At 43.1% G+C, this 25,261-nt stretch overlaps 1 protein-coding gene across 1 annotated transcript in view; it reads right to left on the reverse strand.

The window, feature by feature from the left end:
* Positions 1 to 25,047, reverse strand: part of LOC309399206 (septin-2) — a 44,135-nt gene extending 19,088 nt beyond the window's left edge. Inside the window, exons 1-10 of the mRNA XM_081966803.1 lie at positions 24,899 to 25,047; positions 14,505 to 14,557; positions 12,062 to 12,161; positions 9,639 to 9,725; positions 8,237 to 8,360; positions 6,379 to 6,513; positions 5,358 to 5,475; positions 1,807 to 1,908; positions 1,487 to 1,632; positions 95 to 178 (exon numbers count right to left, since the gene is read on the reverse strand). Of these exons, the coding sequence (XP_081822929.1) occupies positions 95 to 178; positions 1,487 to 1,632; positions 1,807 to 1,908; positions 5,358 to 5,475; positions 6,379 to 6,513; positions 8,237 to 8,360; positions 9,639 to 9,725; positions 12,062 to 12,161; positions 14,505 to 14,531 (923 nt within the window). The 5' untranslated portion in view covers positions 14,532 to 14,557; positions 24,899 to 25,047. The remainder of the gene's footprint in view (positions 1 to 94; positions 179 to 1,486; positions 1,633 to 1,806; positions 1,909 to 5,357; positions 5,476 to 6,378; positions 6,514 to 8,236; positions 8,361 to 9,638; positions 9,726 to 12,061; positions 12,162 to 14,504; positions 14,558 to 24,898) is intronic.
* Positions 25,048 to 25,261: the final 214 nt, after the last annotated feature.

Raw genomic sequence — 25,261 nt, forward strand, 5'->3', positions numbered from 1 at the left:
CTTTACCTTAACCTTAAGTTAGGAAAGTTTATAAAGGGAGATTCAAAGCTGCAGCCAACAAAGGAAAGCAACGAGACACAAAGAAAGAACTTACTTGCCAGTCCTTTTTAATCTCTCCGACCGGAAATTTTCGTAATGCAAATCCTGGGTTACTTCTTGGAGGTCTTGCATGTGTGTCCTGAAAGAAGAAACACAATAGAGGTTGATCAGAATGGACATGAAGCCAATGGTATGTCTTCCATATGGCTTGTTTAAAAAGCTTCTGCAGCTGCAGCTACAACTGTTAGCAACCAAGAAGGCAAAATCTTCAAGTGTAGCATGAAAACTGTCCAGTAGAGGGAACCCTTGGACTGGAATTCATTCTTTCCAAAGATGCAAAGTAGAATTAAGAATAAACAACCAGGAATTGCTCCCTCTGTCTCTCTCTGTCTGTCTGTCTCTATCCATCCATCCATAGCTATCTATCCATATCTATCAGTCGATACATTTCTTTCTTTCTTTTTATTTCTTCTTTCTATCCATCTATAACTATCATCCATCTATCTACCTACCTACCTAGCTACCTATCTTATCAATCAGTCATATCTATCATATCTACCTACCTACTGTATATTTCTTTCTATCTATCCATCATCTATCTATCTATCTATCTATCATCTATCTATCTATCATCTATCTATCTATCTATCTATCTATCTATCTATCTATCTATCATCTATCTATCATCTACCTACCTACCTACCTATCTTATCAATCTATCAGTCATATCTATCATCTACCTACTGTATATTTCTTTCTATCATCTATCTATCTATCTATCTATCATCTATCTATCTATCTATCTATCTATCTATCTATCTATCTATCTATCTATCTATCTATCATCTATCTCTATCATCTATCTATCTATCTATCTATCTATCTATCTATCTATCTATCTATCATCTATCTCTATCATCTATCTATCTATCTATCTATCTATCTATCATCATCTACCTACCTACCTACCTATCTATCTTATCAATCTATCAGTCATATCTATCATATCTACCTACCTACTGTATACTTCTATCTATCTATCTATCTATCTATCTATCTATCTATCTATCTATCTATCTATCATCTATCTATCTATCTATCTATCTATCTATCATCTATCTATCTATCTATCTATCTATCATCTATCTATCTATCTATCTATCTATCTATCTATCTTTAGCTTATCATCCATCTCTATCCTCCATCCGTCCATCCATCTAGGATCTCATCTCTTATGTATTTTATCTATCTTATCTGTCATCCCTGTCTGTCTGTCCGTCCATCCACGGCTATACCTCCATCCATTCCTGTTTATCCATTTCTCTCTCTCTCTCTCTCTCTCTCTCTCTCTCTCTCTCTATCTCAGTGATATTCGCGAGGTTTTGCTAGCTGACATAACCCACAGGGCTTCCCTACAAAGAGAGGCCAAAGAAGGCCTGGGACTTACACCAGCATCGTGCGTAATTTGAGGAAGTCGTTGTGTTCAGGGTTCTCCACTTCCACCACCCCCCAGGGGTAGAGGCGACCTCGAATCTTTTTCCCCTTCACTTCGATCAGCTGGTTGGACCCGATCACAGCGAAAGGAACACTGGCCTGGAGGAGTCAAGAGGAGGAAGAATTCCATGTCACACCTCATATCGGAAAGCTGAGACTTAACGACTGGTCCTCCTCGCTTTTGCGCAGCAGCTTCCCAACTTCGAACGGGGGTTTTAAATGAACAGCCATAAGTCGAGGGCTGTCGGTAATGACACGGTTGCATCAGCTCACCTTCAGGATCCTCGTCTGTTCTTTGAACTCTTCGTCCTCGTCGGAGTCGGCATCGGGCAGCTGGTAAATCCGGATGCCATGCTCAGCAATTTCGTCTAACACCTGCCAACGTCAAGAAAGAAAGAAAGGAAGGAAGGAAGGAAGGAAGGAAGGAAGGAAGAAAGAAAGAAAGAAAGAAAGAAAGAAAGAAAGAAAGAAAGAAAGAAAGAAAGAAAGAAAGGAATTGAATTAATTCTCCTGCAAACTCCACTCCCCTGTTGCTCCTCTTTTATTCCCTCTGGGAGGGGCCATTCAACATCCACCTGTGGCCTTATTCCCAAGTCTCCCCCTGTTCTTTAGCTCTTCCCTTCATCTGGCAACTCTGCGCATGCGCACACTGGGAACAGGCTCCAGCTGTTCTTCTGCCTCACTGATGTCTGACTCTGAAGGCAGCTGATAACTGGCAGACGGCCCTGGCCCACTCTCTGCCTCCGACACAGAGCCTTCCCCGGACTCCAGGACTGGCCCAGGTTCCTCCCCAACCTCCTCACTGTCTGAGTCTGCTATGTTGGCTGCTGGCAGGTCACAACATACCCATTTCAACGTACCCATTACTCTATTTCTTAGAGGAAAATATAACTCTCCACAAAATAATAATAATAATAATAAAGATCAACCGAAGAGAACATCCAGGACTAATCTATCCAAACACAAACGGACGCAACATTTTGCAAATCTAGCAGGCTATTTTCCAAAGGCGGGACTTAAAAGAATTAGCACACAGTCGTTTTAATAATAGGTTGCCAGAGAGAATAACCCTCCCAGGAACAGCCTAACATGAGGGGACTGGCCCAGATTGGCTAGTCTGATGTTTGTCAATGATGGGGGAATAAGAAAGGCCAGTTTCTCCGGACAGAGATCTTGGCGATAAACTGTAAAACCGAAACAATGGCGGGAAAACCAGCAAAGGTGGCTGAATAATATATCACAGCTGTTCAAGCCAAGTGCTTTCCTGAAAGGAAAAAAGAAAGGAAGAATTGCAAGGAAAACAAACTGCACTTCATACCCCCCCGACAATAAAACTGCATTTTGTTTCTTCAGACCTTCAGTTTATGGGTCCCTGGGGGCTTTGTGCGTCTAAAAGATTAGGCTTCCCAGGAAAAAAAAAGAAGAAGAAAAAGAAGTCAAAATGTAAAGTTTCCCTTCACACAGAGTCATTCTTTTTTTCTTTTTTGAACTTCCTCAAAAAACCGGCACTGGGTGGCTTGTGAATAGCATTGATTCCCACTTGAGAGGATGTATTTATTTTATTTTTATTCATTTTGGTTTGTCAAGCATGTGTGAGAAAACAACTATACTGTAAGTAGGAATATAGCATATAAACATAGAAGTATAAGCAGGTATACGGACCCTGTTCCCCTGAAAATAAGACCTCCCCGGATAATAAGCCCAATTGGGCTTTTGAGAGCATGCGCTAAAATAAGCCCTCCCCGAAAATATTGCCACACAGCAGCAGCCGTGAGGTGACCACGCTCGCCGCCTCCTGCACCTCAAAAATAATAAGATCTGCCCGAAAATAAGGCCGAGCGCTTATTTCAGGGGTCAAAAGAAAATAAGACCTTGTCTTATTTTCAGGAAAACACGGTATATGCATAAGAAATGAGTATAGATGAGAACAGTAGAACAGGGATGGTAGGCTGGTCTGCTTATGACGCCCCTTTACAGACCTCTTGGGAATGGGGTGAGGTCCACGGTTGAAGGTTGAAGGTGTGGGGCTTTAAGGATGTAACAATGGAGTTGGGTAGAGCATTCCAGGCGTTGACCACTCTGTTGCTGAAGTCGTATTTTCTGCAATCAAGTTTGGAGTGGTTTACCTTGAGTTTGTATCGATTGTTTGACCGAGTATTATTGAGGTTGAAGCAGAAGTAGTTGTTGACAGGTAGGATGTTGTAGTAGACAATTTTGTGTACTACGCTTAGGTCAGACCGTAGGCGGCGTAGTTCTCGGTTGTCCAAGCCCAAAATTTCAAGCTTTGTGGCATAAGAGATTCTGTTGCAAGCAGAGGAGTGGAGGACTCTTCTCGTGAAATACCTCTGGACTGCATTAATGTCCGATATACAGCGTGGATTCCAGGCAGACGAGCTGTATTTGAGAATTGGTCTGGCAAAGGTTTTGTACGCCCTGGTTAGCAGTGCAATGTTACTGGGGTAGAAACTTCGCAACATTAGGTTAACAACTCTTCATGCCTTTTGGGCAATTTTTATTTTATTTTTTTAAGAAAAAAGGAAGAAAAAGAAGATTCAATTTCCACGAAGTCGGGAATTCTGACTTCCTTAACAGAAAAATCCACCATTCAGGTTTCTCCTTATTCAAATACTTTTTTTAAAAAACAACAACCAGAAGTGGGAGTAGAAAAAAACCCTAATCCTTACTTTGGATGGATTGCCAAAACGGCAGAAACATCTAAAAAAAAAAAACCCAACCACCCAAAAACCTTCGAAGCTGTGCCAAGAAAGACAAATTTTGATCCCCTGCTTTGATTAGAGATTTCGCACTAAAGAGATGTTTGCAGGAAGAAAAATATACAGTAGCAGAAATTTCAAAGCTTTGGATCAACATGAAACATTCTGCCTTATAAAGCCAGTTTGTAGGGGGAATTTTTTTTTTTAAAGGCTGATTCAAATGGATGAAAATTTAAACAATGGCCTAGATGTTTATTTGCCCTTTTGCTGCTCTATATGGGGACAGGCCTTTTGTTAAACTATCCGTCAACATTTAATGCAAAAATAAGCACCGAAGATTTACAAGCTGGTAACGCCAAGGCGAAAGGAGGTGAAACCAACTAAGCAACTGTGGTTTTCTGGAGGGCAAGATGCTTAAAGAAAGTTTTAAAACTCTCCATTTCTTTAAATGTAAAGAAGACGATTTAATTCAGTGTTTTTCATCAACCTTAGCAACACTGTGCAAACTTCGACTCCCAGAATTCCCCAGCCAGAATGCTTTAAGATGGGTGGACTTCAACTCCCAGAATTCCCCAGCCAGAATGCTTTAAGATGGGTGGACTTCTACTCCCAGAATTCCCCAGCCAGAATGCTTTAAGATGGGTGGACTTCGACTCCCAGAATTCCCCAGCCAGAATGCTTTAAGATGGGTGGACTTCGACTCCCAGAATTCCCCAGCCAGAATGCTTTAAGATGGGTGGACATCGACTCCTAGAATTCCCCAGCCAGAATGCTTTAAGATGGGTGGACTTCGACTCCCAGAATTCCCCAACCAGAATGCTTTAAGATGGGTGGACTTCAACTCCCAGAATTCCCCAACCAGAATGCTTTAAGATGGGTGGACTTCAACTCCCAGAATTCCCCAGTCAGGATGCTTTAAGATGGGTGGACTTCAACTCCCAGAATTCCCCAACCAGAATGCTTTAAGATGGATGGACTTCAACTCCCAGAATTCCCCAGCCAGAATGCTTTAAGATGGGTGGACTTCAACTCCCAGAATTCCCCAGCCAGAATGCTTTAAGATGGATAGACTTCAACTCCCAGAATTCCCCAGAAAAACGCACGCATTACCCTTCTCTTCAGTCGTTCCCTTTCCTTCAAAGTTAGAGTGTCTGCCTTCGCTATGACAGGGACGATATTCACTTTCCCATGAATTGCCTTCATGAATTCCACATCCAAAGGTTTCAATCTGGAAAATATTTTTTTTTTAAAAAAAGTTATACAACAACAACAACAATAACAAATCCACTGGCTGAAGCCAGGATCTATTGACGGATTGTCCAAAATGCCACACATATATATTTAGGAAGCTTAATAGATCATATTTGGGTTAGGAAGACCTGTGACTTCACCTATAGAAATTCACTTGGAGGATTCTATCCTCTTGCTTTCAACCTGACCTACCTTGCAGGGCTGTTTCTCTATGGGCAAAATGGGTGGGGTCCCCACTTCTGAACGCCCCTTTATTAAACTCTCAAAAGGAAAAGCTAGGAAGCAAATAATAATTTGAACAAAATGTTCACCAATAGAATATTTGTAGCTCAGGTGAACTGTGGGGTCCTTGATGCCCTCTGAGCTTGGTTGTTTCCTTGAGACGTTTCATGACCCAACGAGGTAGCATTATCAGTGCTGGAAGGAAGGGTGGGTTTTGGTCTTTCTTTATATACAATAGCTTGCTTGCAGAGAGTAAACCCCCCTTCCCCTCTAGCATTGATGATGTTACCTAGTTGGGTCATGAAATGTTTTGCAAGAAAAACCACCAAGCTCAAAGAGCACCAAAAACCCCATACTTAAATTATTCTTATTTAGGAGACTAGTTGATAACCTGACGTTACCAGCTGCTGCACACGGCTGGCTCCTATTTAAATGGTTGTCCCACTAGGACTCCAAGATCCTTCTCACAGTTACTACTGTTGAGCAAGGTACCACCTATACTGTACCTGTGCATTTGGTTTTTCTTGCCTAAGTGTAGAACCTTACTCTTTTCACCATTGAATTTCATTAGATAGAAATTCAACGGTGAGGCTTCAATTCAGCGAGTGAAACGTTTCTCCTGGGACGTTAAAAACGAACAAAACACCTTAATACTTACCCGTGTCCAAAAGGGGAAATGAAATAGAAGCAGCAATGCACTCGGTTGTCTACAATGTGGCGCCTGTTTAAGCCGCTCTCATCGTGAAGGTACCTTTCAAACTGGTTGTCGATATAATGGATGATGGTTTTGAAACTAGGCCAAGAAGAGAGAGAAGGACAAAATACAATACAATAGCAGAGTTGGAAGGGACCTTGGAGGGCTTCTCTTGCGCGCTGAAATTCGGGGGGGGGGGGGGGGGCAATATTCCAGGAATCTTCCATTGTTCCTCTTAAGGATACCTGGGGCTTTGTGACTGGGGAAACACCTGTCTTTAAATGAGACCTCAGCCTCCATGAGGATGAAGTCATATCCTGTCCTCTGCATTATAACAGCAAAGGGAGCAGAGTTTCTTTTTTTACTTTGGGGGGTGGGGGGGTGGGGAACGGCACGCATCTAACATCAGGGAGATAGATTAACTCTTCCTAGCCAACAGGAAGTTCGGGAGACACATTTATGCTCACAACCGCTTTGCAAGAGAGATACTTTTTTTATGAATGGGCAATTCATTCTAAACGAATGATGGCACATACAGTCTGTCTGTCAGTCTTCCAAGTAATGCACCCATAGAAAACAAAGTCCGAGGCTCTTGGGTGCCTCAAAGGACAGTTTATGGGATATATTCGTGATGGCGAACCTATGGCAGGGGTGCCAGAAGCGGCATGCAGAGCCATCTCTCCAGGCACACGATCCGTTGTCCATTGCTCTTCGGGGTTCCAGCTGGTTTTCATATGCTTGGGAGTGCCGGAAACTGGAAGAGCAGTTGGCCGGTGCACACATGCGCATCGGGAAGATGATCTTCCGGTTTCTGGCGCGCAGGCACATGCAAAGACCAGCTGACCAGTGTGCATGAGGACGCCCGAAACAGGAAGTTCATCTTCCCACTGTGCGCATGCGCAGAGTTGCCAGACGAAGGGAACAGCTAAGGAACAAGGGTCAGCTTGGGAGTAAAACCACAGGTGGAAGATGAATGGCCCCTCCCAGAGGAAATAAAAGGGGAGCAACAGGGGAGTGGAGTTTGCAGGAGGCCATTAGTTCATCCTTGCATTCTTGCCAAGAATTGCGGTGGAGTGTGAAAGATCTCGGCCTGGCCACTCTCCAAGCCTGATAAAAGGTCGGTAATTGTGAACTATCTTGAAAGACTGTGTGAGAGGAAAGACTTTGCTGGAGAGGAATTGACTGTCAATGAAATAAAAGGGGTTTCTCGGGACGAGGACTAGGTTTCGTGCCGCTGAGAACACTCGCGGCCGACCCAGATTGGTTCCTGCCTCATCCTCAATGCCGTGAGAAACCTTGTAAGGTGATGAATAGAAAAAAGACGCCGCCTTCCTATTGGTTGGGGAGAGAAAGGAAAAGGAAGACTCCAGCAGACAGGGTTGTTTTTTATTTTTAATTTTAAATAAACGATTGTTTCTACAATCCTTTGAATTCTCTGTAGCAAGTTCAACCGCACGACGTAACGCTGGGCCTTAGAACGCCTTGTTCCTCCCACCCAATGTTTAGCGTCTTGCTCCCAGACCTCTCCCCCCGCTCCCCACACAAAAAAAGAAAAGCAGAATTTTCAGATCTGCAGAACTTCAAGAAACCTTTCCAAAGAATAAACACAAGCAGCGGAATACAATCAACAGGAAATTCTTCTGACAACACAATGGCCGAGGTCCAGCCATTCAGAGATTCAAAGGGAAGGGTCAAGCGAGATTTACCGGCAACGAGAAGGTGACGTCATTGGAAGGATGGGCAGAGCGGAGAATGGCACAAGGAAGCCCAGAGATAGGTCAATTTTATTTTATTTTTTTGGGAAACCAGAGCAACCACTTACCAGTTCTGGCTGTTGATGGCATCTCCGTAGCCCGGAGTGTCCACGACGGTCAAACGTAGCTTGACCCCTCGCTCTTCAATTTCGACAGTCGATGCTTCGATCTGAACTGTCCTTTCGATCTTTTCTATTGGAGAAAGAGAGAGAGGGGAAATGTTAAACCGCCAAAGTCCAGTTGCCTTTTGAAAAAGCACCTTTGGGTGGGGGACAACCGTGGCCTGGAGGATTGAGGAGCTCCATAGATGTTCAACCCCAGAACTGCCTAGTTCTGCATGGTTCTTTGTTAAGAATTCTGGGGGGTTTAAAAGGGCCGCACACCTAGAAGTGGCCACGGTTGGGAGCGCTGGTTGGAAAGGCTACCAAAGGGGACTTGGGACCTCAGCAAGGTTGGGGGTTGGCCCTTTCAGTTTAAAGAAAGGAAGGTGAAACTGGAATCATATGAAATTGTTTGGAATGGGCTGGATTAGAAGACCTCCAAGGTCCCTTCCAACTCCGTTATTCTATTCCATTCCATTCCTATTCCTATTCTTATTTCTATTCTATTCTCTTCCTATTTTATCTTCTTTTCTATTCTATTTTCTATTCTATTCTCTGTTCCTATGCTATGCTATTCTCATTCCTATTCTATCTTCTGTTCTATTCTATTTTCTATTCTCTATTCTATTCTCTGTTCCAATTCTACACTATGCTATGCTATCTATGCTATGCTATTCCTATTCCTATTCTTATTTCTATTCTATCTTCTCTTCCTATTTTATCTTTTCTATTCTATTTTCTATTCTATTCTCTGTTCCTATGCTATGCTATTCTTATTCCTATTCTATCTTCTGTTCTATTCTATTTTCTATTCTCTATTCTATTCTCTGTTCCGATTCTATGCTATGCTATTCTTATTCCTATTCTATCTTCTGTTCTATTCTATTTTCTATTCTCTATTCTATTCTCTGTTCCAATTCTACACTATGCTATGCTATCTATGCTATGCTATTCCTATTCCATCTTCTATTCTATTTTCTATTCTCTATTTTATTCTCTGTTCCAATTCTACACTATGCTATGCTATCTATGCTATGCTATTCCTATTCCATCTTCTACTCTATTTTCTATTCTCTATTTTATTCTCTGTTCCGATTCTATTCCTAGTCCTATTCTATTCCTATTTCTATTCCGTTCTATTCTATTTTCTATTCTATTCTCTGTTTCTATCCTATCCTATCCCATCCTACTCTACCCTACCCTACTCTATTCGAATGGTGTTTCTCAATCTTGGCAATTTTAAAGCATTCAACTCCCAGAATTCCCCAGCCACATACTTCCAGGAGATGAATCCCAGATATCTTTAAAATTCCTGAGATTGAGAAATGTTGATTTAGAAAAGAAAAGAAAAAAAAACACCCCAAATTACCTCCAGCTCCAGGGATGTAACGTTCAGGATACAGATCCGTCAGGAATAAACTGTTAATTAAAGTGGATTTGCCCAAACCGGATTCTCCTGTTAAACAAGAGGAATATTTAATCCCTGGGATATTTTTTCTACCATTCCATGTAAGCAGCAGATTTGTCAAATGATCAAATTTCCCTTTCCCCCCCCCCCCTTGTTTTTTAAGACAGCATTATCAAAAGGTCTTATTACGTTAGTCTTTTAAAAGTAACCTACAAATGCATTTGAACTCTGTTGCTGGAGAAGACTCCTGCATTGAGTCCCTTGGACTGCAAGGCCATCCAACCGGTCAGCCCTAGAGGAGATCAACACTGACTGCTCTTTAGAAGGCCAGATCCTGAAAAAGAAACTCAAAGGCCACCTAATGAGAAGGAAGGACTCCCTGGAGAAGAGCCTCATGCTGGGAACGATGGAGGGCAAAAGAAGAAGGGGACGGCAGAGAAGGAAGTGGCTGGATGGAGTCACCGAAGCAGTCGTCGTGAGCCTCAATGGACTCCAGAGGATGGTAGAGGACAGGAAGGCCTGGAGGAACATTGTCCATGGGGTCGCAATGGGTCAAACACAACTTTGCAACTAACGAGAAATGCAGGCTTTTGTTCACATTTTAAATCTGGTCCACAGATTTCTCGGAAATACAGGTATTCTTCGACTTATGGCCACAACTGAGCCCAGAATTTCTGTTGCTAAGTGAGACATGGGGCAAACGGAGCTTTGCCCCATTTTACAACCTTTCTTGCCACAGCTGTTTGGTGAATCACCGCAGCTGTTAAGTTAGCAACAGGGCTGTTAAGCGAATCTGGCTTTCCCATTGACCTATTGCTGGTCAGAAGGTTGCAAAAGGGGATCCCATAACCCCCGGGACCATCTGCAACCGTCATAAACATGAACCACTTGCCAAGCGTAAGAATTTTGATCACTGACTTTTGGGATGTTATAAGTGTGAAAAGTGTTCAAAGTCACTTTTTTCAATGCCGTTGGAACTTGGAATGGTCACTAAATGGACTGCTGTAAGTCAAGGACTATTTGTACCACAATTATTTCAGAAATAATTGCCACTTATTCCTCGTGGAATGCATCGTGGAAGAAGGCTAAGGTAGGGTTGTGGGACGTCAGCGGATCTGGCAGCAGATTCGGACAGTGAGGAGGTTGGGGAGGAAGATGGGCCAGTCCTGGAGTCTGGGGAAGGCTCTGATGAGGGCTCTGTGTCGGACGCAGAGAGGGGGCCAGGGCCGTATGCCAATTATCAGCTGCCTTCGGAGGCAGAGATCAGTGAGGCAGAGGAACAGCTGGAGCCTGTTCCCAGTGTGCACATGCGCAGAATTGCCAGACGAAGGGAACAGCTAAAGAACAGGGGTTGACTTGGGAGTAAAGCCACAGGTGGACAGAGAATGGCCCCTCCCAGAGGGAATAAAGAGGAGCGAAAGGGGAGTGGAGTTTGCAGGAGGCAATTAGTTTAATCCATTAGGGTGAAGATCTGTTCCTGACTTCTGGCCAAGGAATTGCTGCTACAGCGTGGAGTTTGGAAGATATCAGCCTGGCAGCTCTCCAAGCCTGACAAAGGTCTGTCGTTGTGAAATCTCATGAAAGACTGTTGGCCGGGACTTTGCTCACTTTAAACTCAATAAAACGGGTTTTATCGAGACGAGGAGTCGTGCTTTTGGGAAGCCTAGGTCAGAACAGGTAGAGGAAGGGTGAAGTCAGAATCATACCACCGAAATCCTTTTTCTAAATCCCCTCCTTCCTAAATCCTGTGCCGTAAACAGGACTGCGAACTCAGTGGCTTCTTTTGTCACATTGCCATTTCGATGCACTGCTTTTGACCCTAAAAGATTTGAGTCATTTCTCTAGAACAGGAAGGAATGAGCAAAAGTAATATGTCCCTCTTGGGACACATCTCCTTTGGACGTTCTTGTCAAACTGACGGATGTACAAACATTTTTCTATAAGCTTCTGCGCTACTCTGAAAAGCAGAAGCCGTCGAGAATGAATCTTGCTGGAAAAACAGCCCGAACAGAAGAGGACAGCCCCATTTTCTCCTCTGACTTGAGAATTCTTTCTTCTTTAGTTAGAAACTAGCTGATAACCCGGCGTTGCTTGGGTATTTATTTATTCTAATCCATACATTTGTTGTCAAAAATAATCCCGGACCAAGAGTAATTTCTCATGTTGGGTTTCCCCTTTACCAGAGGGAGGCCCCTTGTGGAGTACTCTGAAGCCGTTAACATGGCAACTCCACTATGCTGCACAGTAGAAGCCATTTTACGGCAGTACGGTAGAAGCCATTTTAAGGCACAACAGGCGATATCTTAATAGAACATCTCCCTCTCCCCCTCCATGATTTAAATGTTAAATAATCGTGCATGATATGGAAAATCAAATCCACATACCGACAACCATGAGGGTGAATTCAAACCCTTTCTTGACTGATTTCCGGTGGACCTGGTTGGGGAGATTGGCAAACCCCACATAGCCAGCCGAATCAGAAAACTGGAATGAGAAATCAAGAATGAAAGTAGCAAATTGGAGGCAGAATTCATGAAAACGCACCAATGTTGGAAAGTTGCAAGCTTGAGAGCAGCTTCTTAAAAGAGGGACATTAGACTAGGCTAGACTACCGATAGACCAGACTAGACTAGACTAGAATTCTTTATTGGCCAAGTGTGATTGGACACACAAGGAATTTGTCCGGTGCAGAAGCTCTCATTGCCCATTAAAGCTAATAAAAGTGATACATCACGATTATAGTCAGCATAAAAATACATTCATCAAAATCATAAGATACAACACTTAGTGCTAGAATCAACATAAATCGTACTAGGGAACAAAACAAAACAGTCTAAACCGTAAAGATACAAGCGACAAAATTATAGTCGTAAATAGAAAAGGAGATAGGTCGTAGGAAAAATGAGAAGAATTGTAATACAGTCTTAGTAAATGGTTTGGCAGTGTTTGGGGAATTAGTTGTTTCACAGAGAGATGGCATGGGGGAAACACTGTCCTTGTGTCTAGTTGTTTGGGTGTACAGTGCCCTATAGTGTCGTTTTCAGGGTAGAAGTTTGAAACAACATGGTTCAGAACGTGAGAATATCTGTAGATATTTTCACAGATATTTTCACATATAAGGACAATTAGCACGCTCAGCCATGCCTTTAGAGCAGGGTTCCTCCATCATGGCGACTTTATTTTTATTTTTTATTTTTTTTCACACAAAAACATTCTTCATTACATCTTCCAGAAAGCAAGTCGATTGGTTACAAATAAATTTCGTGCGTTACTACAATCATTCTTTATATTTCATTCATATTGAATTGTACATTTTAAATCAAAAATCTTTATACCATCAATATACCATCATTCTCATTTAACTATATTTGTTTAAACGTGCTTTTGTCTGGAATCATTTATATTTATATTATAATAAATCTAGACAAAAATTTATCACTAGAAGTTATATGTACCCAGGAGAGATTACATCTTTATAACAAAATCTAAACAAAAAAAAATATTAATAAAATTAGTAAATCTTTTCCCCCAGGTCCCATATTATAGTTTATATCCAAATTGTTTTTACCAGTTAGAGTTATTATTTCATTATTATTGTCATGATGGGTTATCTGTTAACGAATAAACATTTTAAAAACAAAAACATTCTATAAGCAGCTACAACGTTCTACTTATTAATCAATCATAGCGATTTTAAGAGGGGTGGACTTCGCGTGTGACTATGCTGGCTGGGGGATTCTGGGAGCTGAAGTCCACAACCTCTTAAAGCCGCCACGGTTGAACAATACTCCAGACCCAAATTACAACAGAAACCATGTATTTCCTGTTTCCTTTTCCTGGCTGGTGGGAGAGGATGAGGAACATGGTTGAGGAGAAGATCTCTTTGTAAGACCCATGCAGAGTCCCCGTGGACTCCCACTGCAAGGAAGTAGGGGGCTAGCTTTACTTCCTCTTTCTTACTGCTTCTTGAGAATCTGAGGTAAAAAGTTTGGAAAAGCATTTAGCTTCACCCTGCTGTGAGATCTCAACTTTCTATTCCCCCAAACCCGCTTAAAAATCAAACTGGATTGGCTGAGCAGCCACCATCATCCACAGCATACTTCATGTTTTACTCGTGTTTTACTCGCCAGATAACAGTGGAGAAAACCAAGAAAAATCGTTTTTTTTTTAAAAAAATAATAAAGCCATTTATATTTAATGAGTATATGATGAGGGCTTAACACAACAGGTGTTTGTTTTTTTTAATTGAGAAGCATCCAATTGTAAGTAGCCCTAATCACCTCATGGCTTGACTACTGCAATACACTCTACATGGGGCTGCCCTTGGAAGACTGTCCAGAATGCCGCAGGATGATCGCCGTCTTTTATGGCTTTGTTTTTGTTTTTCCAAGAAAAATCTTTTGTTAACTATCCTTTGGCTTGGAAACTCACACTGAGAAATTATGATTAAAGTGTTGAGCTGTGGAAGAGGGAGAAAGCAGGATATTCAGCCAATATTACACTAAAGGTTCATATCCCACTTGTTATCCACTGTTTTCTACAATGGATTCAGACATTTACGGATAATTTTCTATCCCCCCCTCCTTCAGTCTGTTCAAAAGAAAACAAGCAGAGTAGAACCAGTAAATCTGCATGATTTCAAGTTATTAAAGTGGGTTATTTATTGAAACAACAACGATTCTCTAAAATTTATTCCCGCTGTTCTTTTCCCTACTTCCCGCCCCAAAGAGATTGCAAAATGCAGCCTTTAAAACCCTTAAAAACCCCAAATAAAACATTGAAAGCTAAGAATTGTTTCGATGGGCTATGTCCCAAGTTTTAACTCACCTTTACTTTTTCAGCAGACTGAGACATTTTCCTGTGCACCAAATTTCTAAAGCCTGCAGGGGGGAAAAAAATACAGAACATTTAGACGCTAAATCCGAATCCTATTCATTAGTCTTTCCATTGTATGATGCTGGGATCCAGAGAGACAAAGATATTCATATACACTGAATGTCAATTTTCCTGAACTCAAATAAAAGTGAGGTATTTTAAAAAGGCTACGTATTCAGGGGTGAGTCACATGGAATACATCATTAAATGACAAATATTTTAAGTTTTTTTTTCATTCTACCCTGCCCAAGAGAGTGTATTCCAGTGAATGAGTCATGTTTATGTTTAGTAACAAAGTACAAATTGAACACTTTTTGGTACACCGCGGCGGCTAGCTACACACAGAATGTGAATTACTTAATCCATTTGAGCAGAAGGTGGTTGAGTTCATTTGCAGAGAATCATACAATTCTGTTTTATAAGCCATACAATCTTCTGCTGCACCATAGGGAGTATTTTAACTTACTGCGCCGGTGTCTGGGTTGCCAATTGCACAGGGGCAGTTAGGACATCGCTCCGGAGGGTCAACGACATTGCCCAGAGGATCACGGGTTGCCCTCTCCCCTCTTTGGAAGAGCTTTATAGCTCCTGCTGCCTTAAGGAAGCTCAAAACATCCTTAAAGATCCATCTCATCCTGGGCATCCTTTCTGTTGTGTTTTTTTTTTTTTTTAATTATTACCATCCGGCAGCCGGTACAGGACAGTAAAAACAAAGACAAACAGGCTGAAAAACAGCTTCTATCCCAGAGCAGTCACTATATTGAATTCTACTGTAAAGTGCAATATGAATGCAATATCAGGGGTTTTCAATTCAATTGTATAGAATGTGAAGGATGTGTGTTTGTGTTTTATTTTTATAGTTACAATGTGCACTGAAGATGGCATTTAATTTCGTTGTACAAGGTGAAATGACAATAAAGTAAACTAAAACTAAACTGTGCAATTGGCAACTAAATAAACTATATAAAAGAGATAACCCCTAGTCATTCCCGACTCTAGGGGGCGGTGATCATCTCCGTTTCAAAGCCGAAGAGCCAGCGCTGTCCAAAGACGTCTCCGTGGTCATGTGGCTGGCATGACTAAATGCCAAAAGCACATGAAACGCTGTTCCCTTCCCACCAAAGGTGGTCCCTATTTGTCTACTTGCATTTTTTACGTGCTTTCGAACTGCTAGGTTGGCAGAAGCTGGGACAAGTCACGGGAGCTCACTCCGTTACGCGGCACTAGGGATTCGAACTGCTGATCTTTCTGATCAAAAAGCTCAGTGTCTTAGCCACGGAGCCACCACATCCCATATCTCCTGCATAGCAAGAGTAAAAAGAAACCAATTCAGATTGGTTTCCTGTTGATTAAAAACGTGATTGTTCTAATTTTTAAGAAGCAAAGCAAGGACGACAACCTTCACTGACATATCCCAGCTTGTTTTAAAACCTTTAATCCTACTTTACTGATCGGACTATCAAGAAAAGAAAAGAAAAGAAAAGAAAAGAAAAGAAAAGAAAAGAAAAGAAAAGAAAAGAAAAGAAAAGAAAAGAAAAGAAAAGAAAAGAAAAGAAAAGAAAAGAAAAGAAAAATGAAAGAATGGAATGGAATGGAATAGAATAGAACAGAACTGGAAGGGACCATGGAGGTCTTCTAGTCCAGCCCCCTGCTCATTGTTACCGGAATTATGGGCGTAAGTTCTGCTAGTCATTAAACAAGTCACTGCGTGACAGTGCCTGGTTTTACAACCTTTTTCAGAGCAGTCATTAAACGAATATGGGCGGTAATTAAATGAGTGCCACAATTGTTCGACGTTAAGAAAATCCACTGTGCGCAATGGGTATGTTTGCCAGTAACCAAAATACTAGCTTATAGCAAAATATGCCCCAACTGTGAGAACTTCAAACCCACATCCTAAGTAGTCACAGGGAGATCTGTCAGAATAGGGGTGGCAAACACAAGGTTTGCGACAGGGGTGAAATTCAGCAGGTTCTGACCGGTTCTGGAGAACCGGTAACGGAAATTTTGAGTACTTTGGAGAACCGGAAAATACCACTTCTGGCTGGCCCCGCCCGGATCTATTTTCTGCCTCTCGAGTCCCAGCTGATCGGGAGGGAATGGGGATTTTGCAACATCCTTCACCTGCCATGCCCACCAAGCCATGCCCGCAGAACCGGTAGTAAAAAAAACATGAATTTCACCACTGGCCCTGCAGGAGGAGTCTGTCCCGTTTCCCCCCACCCCACAACAGCGGAAAACTACATTGCTGATCCGGCTGTTGAAGAAATCCAGTTCGACACTCCTGCATCAGAACTTCAAACGGCCGCTAAGCAGCTAGTCGTAACTTGTTTTTTCTTCTTTTCTTTCTTTCTTTCTTTTTTTTTTTTTTTTTTTTTGAATCCCGGCTTGCAAAAATTCAAATCAGGGGCACCGAAATCTCTTTCAAACGAAGTGGGGGGGGGGGACACGAGGATCCGAGGGAAGGGGCGGGGGTGGTCAAGCAAATGCTAATTTTGGATGCAGGTTTGCGACGGTTGGTGTGTGGACGTGCCTGGGTTTTTATACGAAACGAATGGTTCCTTTATTTAGACTAGCGACAGCCGCTGAAGAGGAAAGGCACAAGACATGTCAGCGCTGCGGGGTTTTGTCACCCGCCCCCCACAGCCTGAAAGGCAGGAAGTGACCTATAGAAAGACACCTGCGAGGCTCAATACAGATGCTTTCCTGTTGCAGGCAGGATGCAACCCAAAGCTGCAGAGGGAGGCGTTGGGGTGGGGGGGAGAGAAACCCAACAGGTCAGGGAACTGCTTGCACTCCAGGAAAACGGTTAATGGGGTGTATTTTGCACTATTTTTTTTTCAGCTTCCCCCATTGCCAAGCAGTGCGAGTCATGAGTCATTTACACACACGCCTTCCGACACAGAGAATTGAACAAATGAATTGAACTGATTGTTCTCCTGCAAACTCCCCTCTCCTTTTGATCCTATTTTATTTCCTCTGGGGGGGGGGGATTCAGCATCCACCTGTGGCCTTACTCCCAAGTCGCCCCCTGTTCTTTAGCTGCTCCCTTCGTCTGGCAGCTCTGCGCATGCGCACACTGGGAACAGGCTCCAGCTGTTCTTCTGCCTCACTGATGTCCGATTCCGAAGGCAGCTGATAACTGTCAGATGTCCCTGGCCCCATCTCTGCCTCCGACACAGAGCCCTCATCAGAGCCTTCCCCAGACTCCAGGACTGGCCCATCTTCCTCCCCAACCTCCTCATTGTCTGAATCTGCTGCCAGATCCACTGGCAGGCCACAACCTCCATGCCAGTTGCCATGGATTTCGATCACATGGGGATGCTGCAACCGTCATAAATATGAGCCAGTGGCCAAGCATGGTGACCCCGGAAATGCTGCAATGGTCGTAAGTGTGAAAAACAGTCACTTTTTTTCATGGCATTTTTGCCACTGTAACTCTGAACTGTCACCAAATGGAACTCTTGTAAGTCGAGGATTACCTCTATGGAAAGGAAAGGAATATCCTTTAAGTGAGCAGAGCTTAACCCTGAGTTTTAAGGGCGAAACAGGTCAATAATGGGACTCTACTCTTTGAGGCATCAAATTTTGCATCAAATACTTTTGCTTTGCATCAAACAAAGCCTGTATGCACACCAGAACAACCAGAAGGCCATCACTCTGCTAAACAAATAATTCCTTCAACACTGTCAAACTATTCACTAAGGCTGCATTACTATTACTATTAGTCTTCTCATCGTTCCTATCACCCATCTCCTCCCATTTATGATTGCAGGACTCTAACCTTGCTGCTTGAATCCTTACGATTTATATTGTTTCCTCGTATGATTTGATTGCTTATTTGTACCTATGACTCTCATTAAGTGTTGCACCTTATGATTCATGATGAATGTATCCTTTCTTTTATGTACGCTGAGAGCCTGTGCACCAAAGGCAAATTCCTTGTGTGTCCAATCACACTTGGCCAATAAAGAATTCTATTCTATTCTCTCTTCTATTCTCTTCTATTCCATTCTATTTCATTTTATTCCATTCTAACATTGTTGTATCCAATATTTTGGCTTTGTAGCCAATACTTTTGTATCCAACGCTTACATTTTTGTATCAAACACTCCTCTTAATAATAAATAAAGGTTTTCCTACAGTTTCCTTAAAAATCAAAGTAGCAATTAAAGGGGGCTTATTTTTCAAACCCATTCCAGCATCTTTGGATCGATTAAGACAATTATTTTAGCAGCAACACATTTTCAATTGTCGCTTATCCCTGACCACCACCCACATACAAACACAAAGGAAGCAAAACACCGCAGCTGAAGAAACAACAGCTTTCAGTAGTCTTTGGATTCATTCCCAGATATTTTTCCCGGAGGTCAGCTGGATCGTTAAATCAGATTTGCTCTTAAGCTCTGAATGGTAGCCAACCCGAAGCCTTTTGCCTCTAAAAGTCCTGACAACTCAGCACTGTGAGTTGTAGTAAAATATTTGTAATTTAATTAAAGAAATCTTTTGGTCCAAAAAGACCAGCGAGAAAAGTACAAGTTTTTGTTTTAACTTTCTCTGATACTTAAGTAATATTCATTACGAATGGGAAGGAATCTATTATGTCTCCATATTCAGCTTTTGTTGTTGCTAGTTGCGAAGTCATGTCCAACCCATCGCAACCCCATGGACCACGTTCCTCCAGGCCTTCCTGTCCTCTACCATCCTCTGGAGTCCATTGAAGCTCACACCGACTGCTTCGGTGACTCCATCCAGCTATCTCCTTCTCTGCCGTCCCCTTCTTCTTCTTTTGCCCTCCATCGTTCCCAGCATGAGGCTCTTCCCCAGGGAGTCCTTCCTTCTCCTTAGGTGGCCAAAGTCTTTGAGTTTCCTCTTCAGGATCTGGCCTTCTAAAGAGCAGTCAGGGTTGATCTCCTCTAGGACTGACCAGTTGGATGGCCTTGCAGGCCAAGGGACTCGCAGGAGTCTTCTCCAGCACCAGAGTTCAAAGGCCTCCATTCTTTGTCGCTCAGCCTTCCTTATGGTCCAACCTTCATAGCCATACATTGCAATATTCAGGCTGGAAGGAAGAGCTGCTGGTGGCGAAGAGCCAGAGGGCCTCGTTCCAGTGGGACTGCAACATGGCTTGGAACTGGCTGACCATCTCAGCCCGTTGAGCCTCCAGGTGCCGGTACCTGGCCTTGCACTTCCGCAGGTCTTCCCTCTGCTTGGAAACCCTCTGCTCGTAGTCCTCAGTGAGGTGCTTCTGCTGAGACTCCTCCTCAGCCAGATCCAATTTGAACTGAGCTGTTTTGCCAACTCTTTCTCCTGGTGGCTGCTTAGCTCCAGCAACTGCTTCCGGTTGGGGCCCTAAGGAGCCCGGGCGGGCAGGTGAGGAGTGGCTGGGAGGGGAGGGGCGAACAGAGGCTGGCGAGGCGCCCCTCGACGGGAGTGACATCAAATTGGCCACGCCCACCCAGTCACATGACCGCCTAGCCACGCCTACCCAGCCAGTCATTAGGCAGATTCCTATTAGTGGTCCGCGGGATTTAAAATTATGAATTTAGTGGTCCCTGAAGTCCAAAGGATTGGGGACCCCTGTTCCAAGGTCCCTTCCAACTCTGTTACATTATTCTATTCTATGGTTTGCTTATAGTTTGTTTCATAACTCCCAATTGGAAAAGGACCTATTTTTACTTTATGTAACTTGACCAGCTTTCCAAAGATGACTCCTGAACTTTATGTCTTGTACCAAGAGACATCCGGACTTTGGCAGAACAGCGTTTTGAGTGTTAAGAGACTTAAAAAATGTCAAAGATCAAGGGAAGCCTGTCTTATTCAGCTCAACTTGAGCCCCCTGGAAGATGCTGTCATGCCAGAATCCCAGTATGAGATGGTGGCCTCCTGCAGGAAGGAAGCCAACTCATTTCCTTTGTAACTCCAGGATACCAAAAAATAAAAAAAAAAAAATATACCAGCTGGCATTTGAGGATTTCCCTCTCTGACCGCAGCAAAATGAAATATTATATAAAGTGTTCAAGATCTCGGCATTAAAAAAGATACCTCGGTCAAATGCCGTGTGGACTGAGGGAAAAAGCAGGCATCAAAATAAACCATGGTTTATTTCTGTCTCATTTCCACCCCCACCCCCCGTCCAGTCTTTCAAACCCATCTTTTCCATAAGACATGATGTGATCCAACTCCTTCGTTGTACCTTAAGGTATGGTAAAGGGAAAGTGTGAGATTTAGGCATATTTTCTTGGCTTAAACCTGAATCCTAAAAACTAAAGGTAAAGGTTCCCCCCGCATATATGTGCTAGTTGTTCCCAACTCTAGGGGGCGGTGCTCATCTCCGTTTCAAAGCCGAAGAGCCAATGCTGTCCAAAGATGTCTCCATGGTCATGTGGTTGGAATTACTCAACGTCGAAGGCGCACGGAACGCTGTTCCCTTCCCACCAAAGGTGGTTCTTATTTCTCTACTTGCATTTTTACATGCTTTTGAACTGCTAGATTGGCAGAAGCTGGGACAAGGAACGGGAGCTCACTCCGTTATGCGGCGCTAGGGATTCGAACCACTGAACTGCTGACCTTTCTAATCGACAAGCTCAGCGTCTTAGCCACTGAGCCACCGCATCCCTCGTTGTACCTTAGCGAAATCTAAAAACCCGGAGACTGAAAATGATGTTTCAGGTTACCTCTGCAGTCCAAAGAAAAATTTCAGGAACCAAAAAGTACAGCTACCGAATCTTTGAAAAAATATTATGCCAAAGAACGTTTATGGCTGCCCGTCTCAGAAACAGGACTTCATATTTGGTTGGGCACCCTGTTATTAGCTGCTGAAGAGCCCTTCCGCCAGCAACTCAAATATTTACAACACTGTTGTAAATTGTAGGTTCTGTTGTAGATTTTGTAACAAGACTCAGGTTTCTTTTTGAACAATGAATTGAGCAAGAATATGGTTGTAGTCAAAACATTTCCAGTGAATGTTCTTGGACAGGGCGGAGAGCCCGGAACTTTCCAGATGCTGCTGAAACTACAATTCCCAGCACCTCTTATCTCATCAGCTACATCTGGCTAGACAATAAGATTTGTAGTTTAGCAACATCTGATTTTTGTCTCTACTCTAAAACAAAGCGGAAGAGCTCTTTTTATTTTTCATATTTTTTTGATCCACCATTTTTCGCAAGGATTTTATTAATGCGCCTTCCGAGTTTATGACCCTTGCAACAACCGGGATTTATATTTATGTTAATTCATATTATTGTATAAAAGTAAAGAGCTGAGGTTGTAATGCTATTGTCTTCTACTGTGCTAAAGGGAGTCGAAGGTCAATGCTTCCCTCCCCTTTTTCGCCCCTACACTTTCCCCTTCTCCCTTTTTCTTCCCTTAGTTCCCCATTATGTTCATTTCCATTATATATTTTACATTCTGAAAAACTAATACAATTTTCAAACCCAAGTTTAGTAGCAAAGAGACTTAGGAAAAATGATGCCTGTTATTGCAGGAGTCACTAGATAATGTCTTGCATCCCTTAAAGCAGGGGTCACCAACCTTTCGGATCTCGGGGATCACTAAATTCATAATTTAAAATCCCACGGACCATTTATATGATCTGCCTAATGTCCAACTGGGTAGGCGTGGCTAGATGGTCATGTGACTGGGTGGGCATGGCCAACTCTATGTCACTCACATCGAGGGGTGCCTCGCCAGCCTCTACTCGCCCCTCACTTCCCCTCCCAGCCACTCCTCACCTGCCTGCCCAGACTCCTTAGGGCCCCAATAGGAAGCAGTCGTTGGAGCTAGCCACCACAAGAAAGAGTTGGGAAAACAACTGACTCAGTTCAAATTCTTACGGAGAAGGAGGCTCAGCAGAAGCACCTCATGAGGACTACGAGCATAGGCACTCCAAACAGAGGGAAGACCTGCGGGGGTGCAAGGCCAGGTACCAGCGCCTGGAGGCTCAGTGGGCTGAGATGGTCAGCCAGTTCCAGGCCATGATGCAGTCCCACTGGAACGAGGCCCTCTGGCTCTTTGCCACCAGCGGCGCTTCTCTCCAGCCTTCGCCCAAAGCCCCCCACCAGGAGGCCAAAGCAGACCCCAAGTTGGAATTTGGTTGCCTAAGTTCAACAGCTTTATCTTAATGTCCAAACCAGACATTTTTATAGAAAACTGGAAGGGGGGCACCATTAAAGGCAAGGCAGAAGAAAATATCAGTCCCTTTTGATTTAAAGTTATTTCTCAAACACGGGCAAGGACCCCTGCAAAAATCCAAGATTCACTTCTTTGACAAAGAGCTGCAAAAAAAACCTTTAAAGGCTGCCTATCGTAAAGTTTAGAATTGGGCGGGGACTGAAGCAGGAAGTCCTGAACGGATGTGGCATTCCTTAAATGCTTTTGGAATTGCAAAACGGAGCATAGATCGGGAGCTGGTGAGGAAAAGTGAAGGAGAGGGGAAAATTAAGAAGGTGCCAAAATTCGGAATAGCTAGCAGGACAGCCGTACTTCAAAAGCATTAATTTTCGGTAATGAGTAATTTGTGTTTGCATGGTAAGAGGTAATCCAGTATTCTGATTGGCCCGTCCTTAAAATGCCTTCATTTGGTTTTTCCACATCAAATGGCATTAGCCCTGCAAATGATGGAGCTAAGACTCAGGGGCTTTGAACTGGCTCCCATGGAAAAGGCCAGAATCAAAACTATTGTTTGCTTTCGGCTTCTTGTTTCTTTGTGTTTTATTTGGGAACTTACAAAAAGGTGCTCTATGGTTCAGATGTTTCTGGTATTAGGGGCCTATGGACATTAACAGAATAACAGAGTTGGAAGGGAATTTGGAGGTCTTCTAGTCCAACCCCCTGTTCAAGCAGGAGGCCCTATATATACCATTTATTCATACCATTAATTGTTTACAAATGGTTTATAAAGAATTTATATATAATAAATTGTTTCAATGCCTATTCTCAAAACGACACTATAGAGCACTGCACACTAAGACAACTAGACACAAGAACAGTTTTTTTTCTAAAGGCCATCACTCTGCTAAACAATACCCTCAACACTGTCAAACTATTTACTAAGTCTGCATTACTATTACTATTAATCTTCTCATCGTTCCTATCACCCATCTCCTCCCACTTATGACTGCAGGACTGTAACTTTGTGGCTTGTATCCTTACGATTTATATTGATTGTGTCCTAGTATGATTTGATAGCTTATTTGTACCCTATGACTATCATTACAATACAATAATACAATACAATAGTAGAGTTGGAAGGGACCTTGGAGGTCTTCTAGTCCAACCCCCTGCCTGGGCAGGAAACCCTATACTGTTTCAGAGTGTTGTTCCTTATGATTTGTGACGAATGTATCTTTTCTTTTATGTACACTGAGAGCATCTGCACCAAAGACAAATTCCTTCTATGCCCAATCATACTTGGCCAATAAAGAATTCTATTCTATTCTATTCTATTCTATTCTATTCTATTCTATTCTATTCTACTCCATTCCATTCTATTCTATTCTACTCCATTCCATTCTATTCTATTCTATTCTCTATTCTATTTATAATCCTTATTCTATATTCTATTCTATATATTCCATTCTATTCTAATTCCTAATCTATTCTATATTCCATTCCATTCCACTCTATTCTATATTCAATTCTAATTCTATTTCTATTCTAATTCCTACTCTATCCTATCCTAATTTCTGTCCTGTCCTGTCCTGTCCTGTCCTGTCCTGTCAGGATTCCTCACAGAGTTGGCGTCCACTAGCTTTAAAACTAAGCCAATATGGGCAGATGTCACATGAAGGCTACAATTACTTAAACAAGAGTAGTAGCGAGTATAAGTAGATAACTGGATTCCATGATTCTTCTGAAAACAATCAGATTAATTCGCCTAATCAGATTTTCTAATCCAACCACCGAATTAATTCTAACCAGCTCCAGAAGAAGCTTGTGGGATGGGAAGCGCAAGAGGTCTTTCCAAGAAAAAAAAGCCAGACAGCCCAGTTGCCTCTGGGGGAAAAAGAAGAAAGACCTTTGGGGTCTCCCTAATTTTAAACCAAGCAACCAACCAATCAATAAAATGAATAAAAGTTCCTTTCTTTGGCAAAGACGGCAAGTCAATAGCCTTCTCCAAGGATGCTCAATGCAACAGGGGACGCCTGGTGCAATCTTCCCCCTTTGCATTCTTGCACGCCCACCCCCTGATATCTGCCCCTGACACTCACAAATGCGGTACACACCCATCCACCAAACAGACCCACTGATTTTGCAGTCCTGGCAGCCTTGCTCCTGTGCATTGACGGCAATCCCGTCGCTTGTCCACCCCGGGAAAGGCGAGCAAGCCGGGGCGAGCATCCCCTTACCTTGGCCTTGGCCCCGAGCCGTCGCTCCGTCTGCAGCTGGGCCCAGAAATGCGGAAGGAGGGCGAAGAATTCGCTCTCCCGAGCCCGCTTCTATCCCACATCCCTCGCGGGCCCTTCTAGCGCTCTCCTCTCTATGGTCCTAACCGGGCTTTGAAATGAATGAGAGCGATTCGGGGAAGAGATGGTGGCCATAGAAAGCGAGGGCTAGAGCAGCATTCCTGCCTGTGGTCCTTTTTTCCCTTAACGAAGCTACCGGGGGCATCTTTAGTCTGGGAGGCCGATTCAGTTCCTTGCTTTTGCAAATCAGGGGAGGGGCTGAAAAAGAAAACCAGGAGGTAGGCGTTTTTGGAATGGGAACGCAAG

The sequence above is a fragment of the Natrix helvetica genome (genome assembly GCF_964273705.1).
Source record: "Natrix helvetica genome assembly, chromosome: 14".
In the NCBI taxonomy this organism is placed as follows: Eukaryota; Metazoa; Chordata; class Lepidosauria; order Squamata; family Natricidae; genus Natrix; species Natrix helvetica.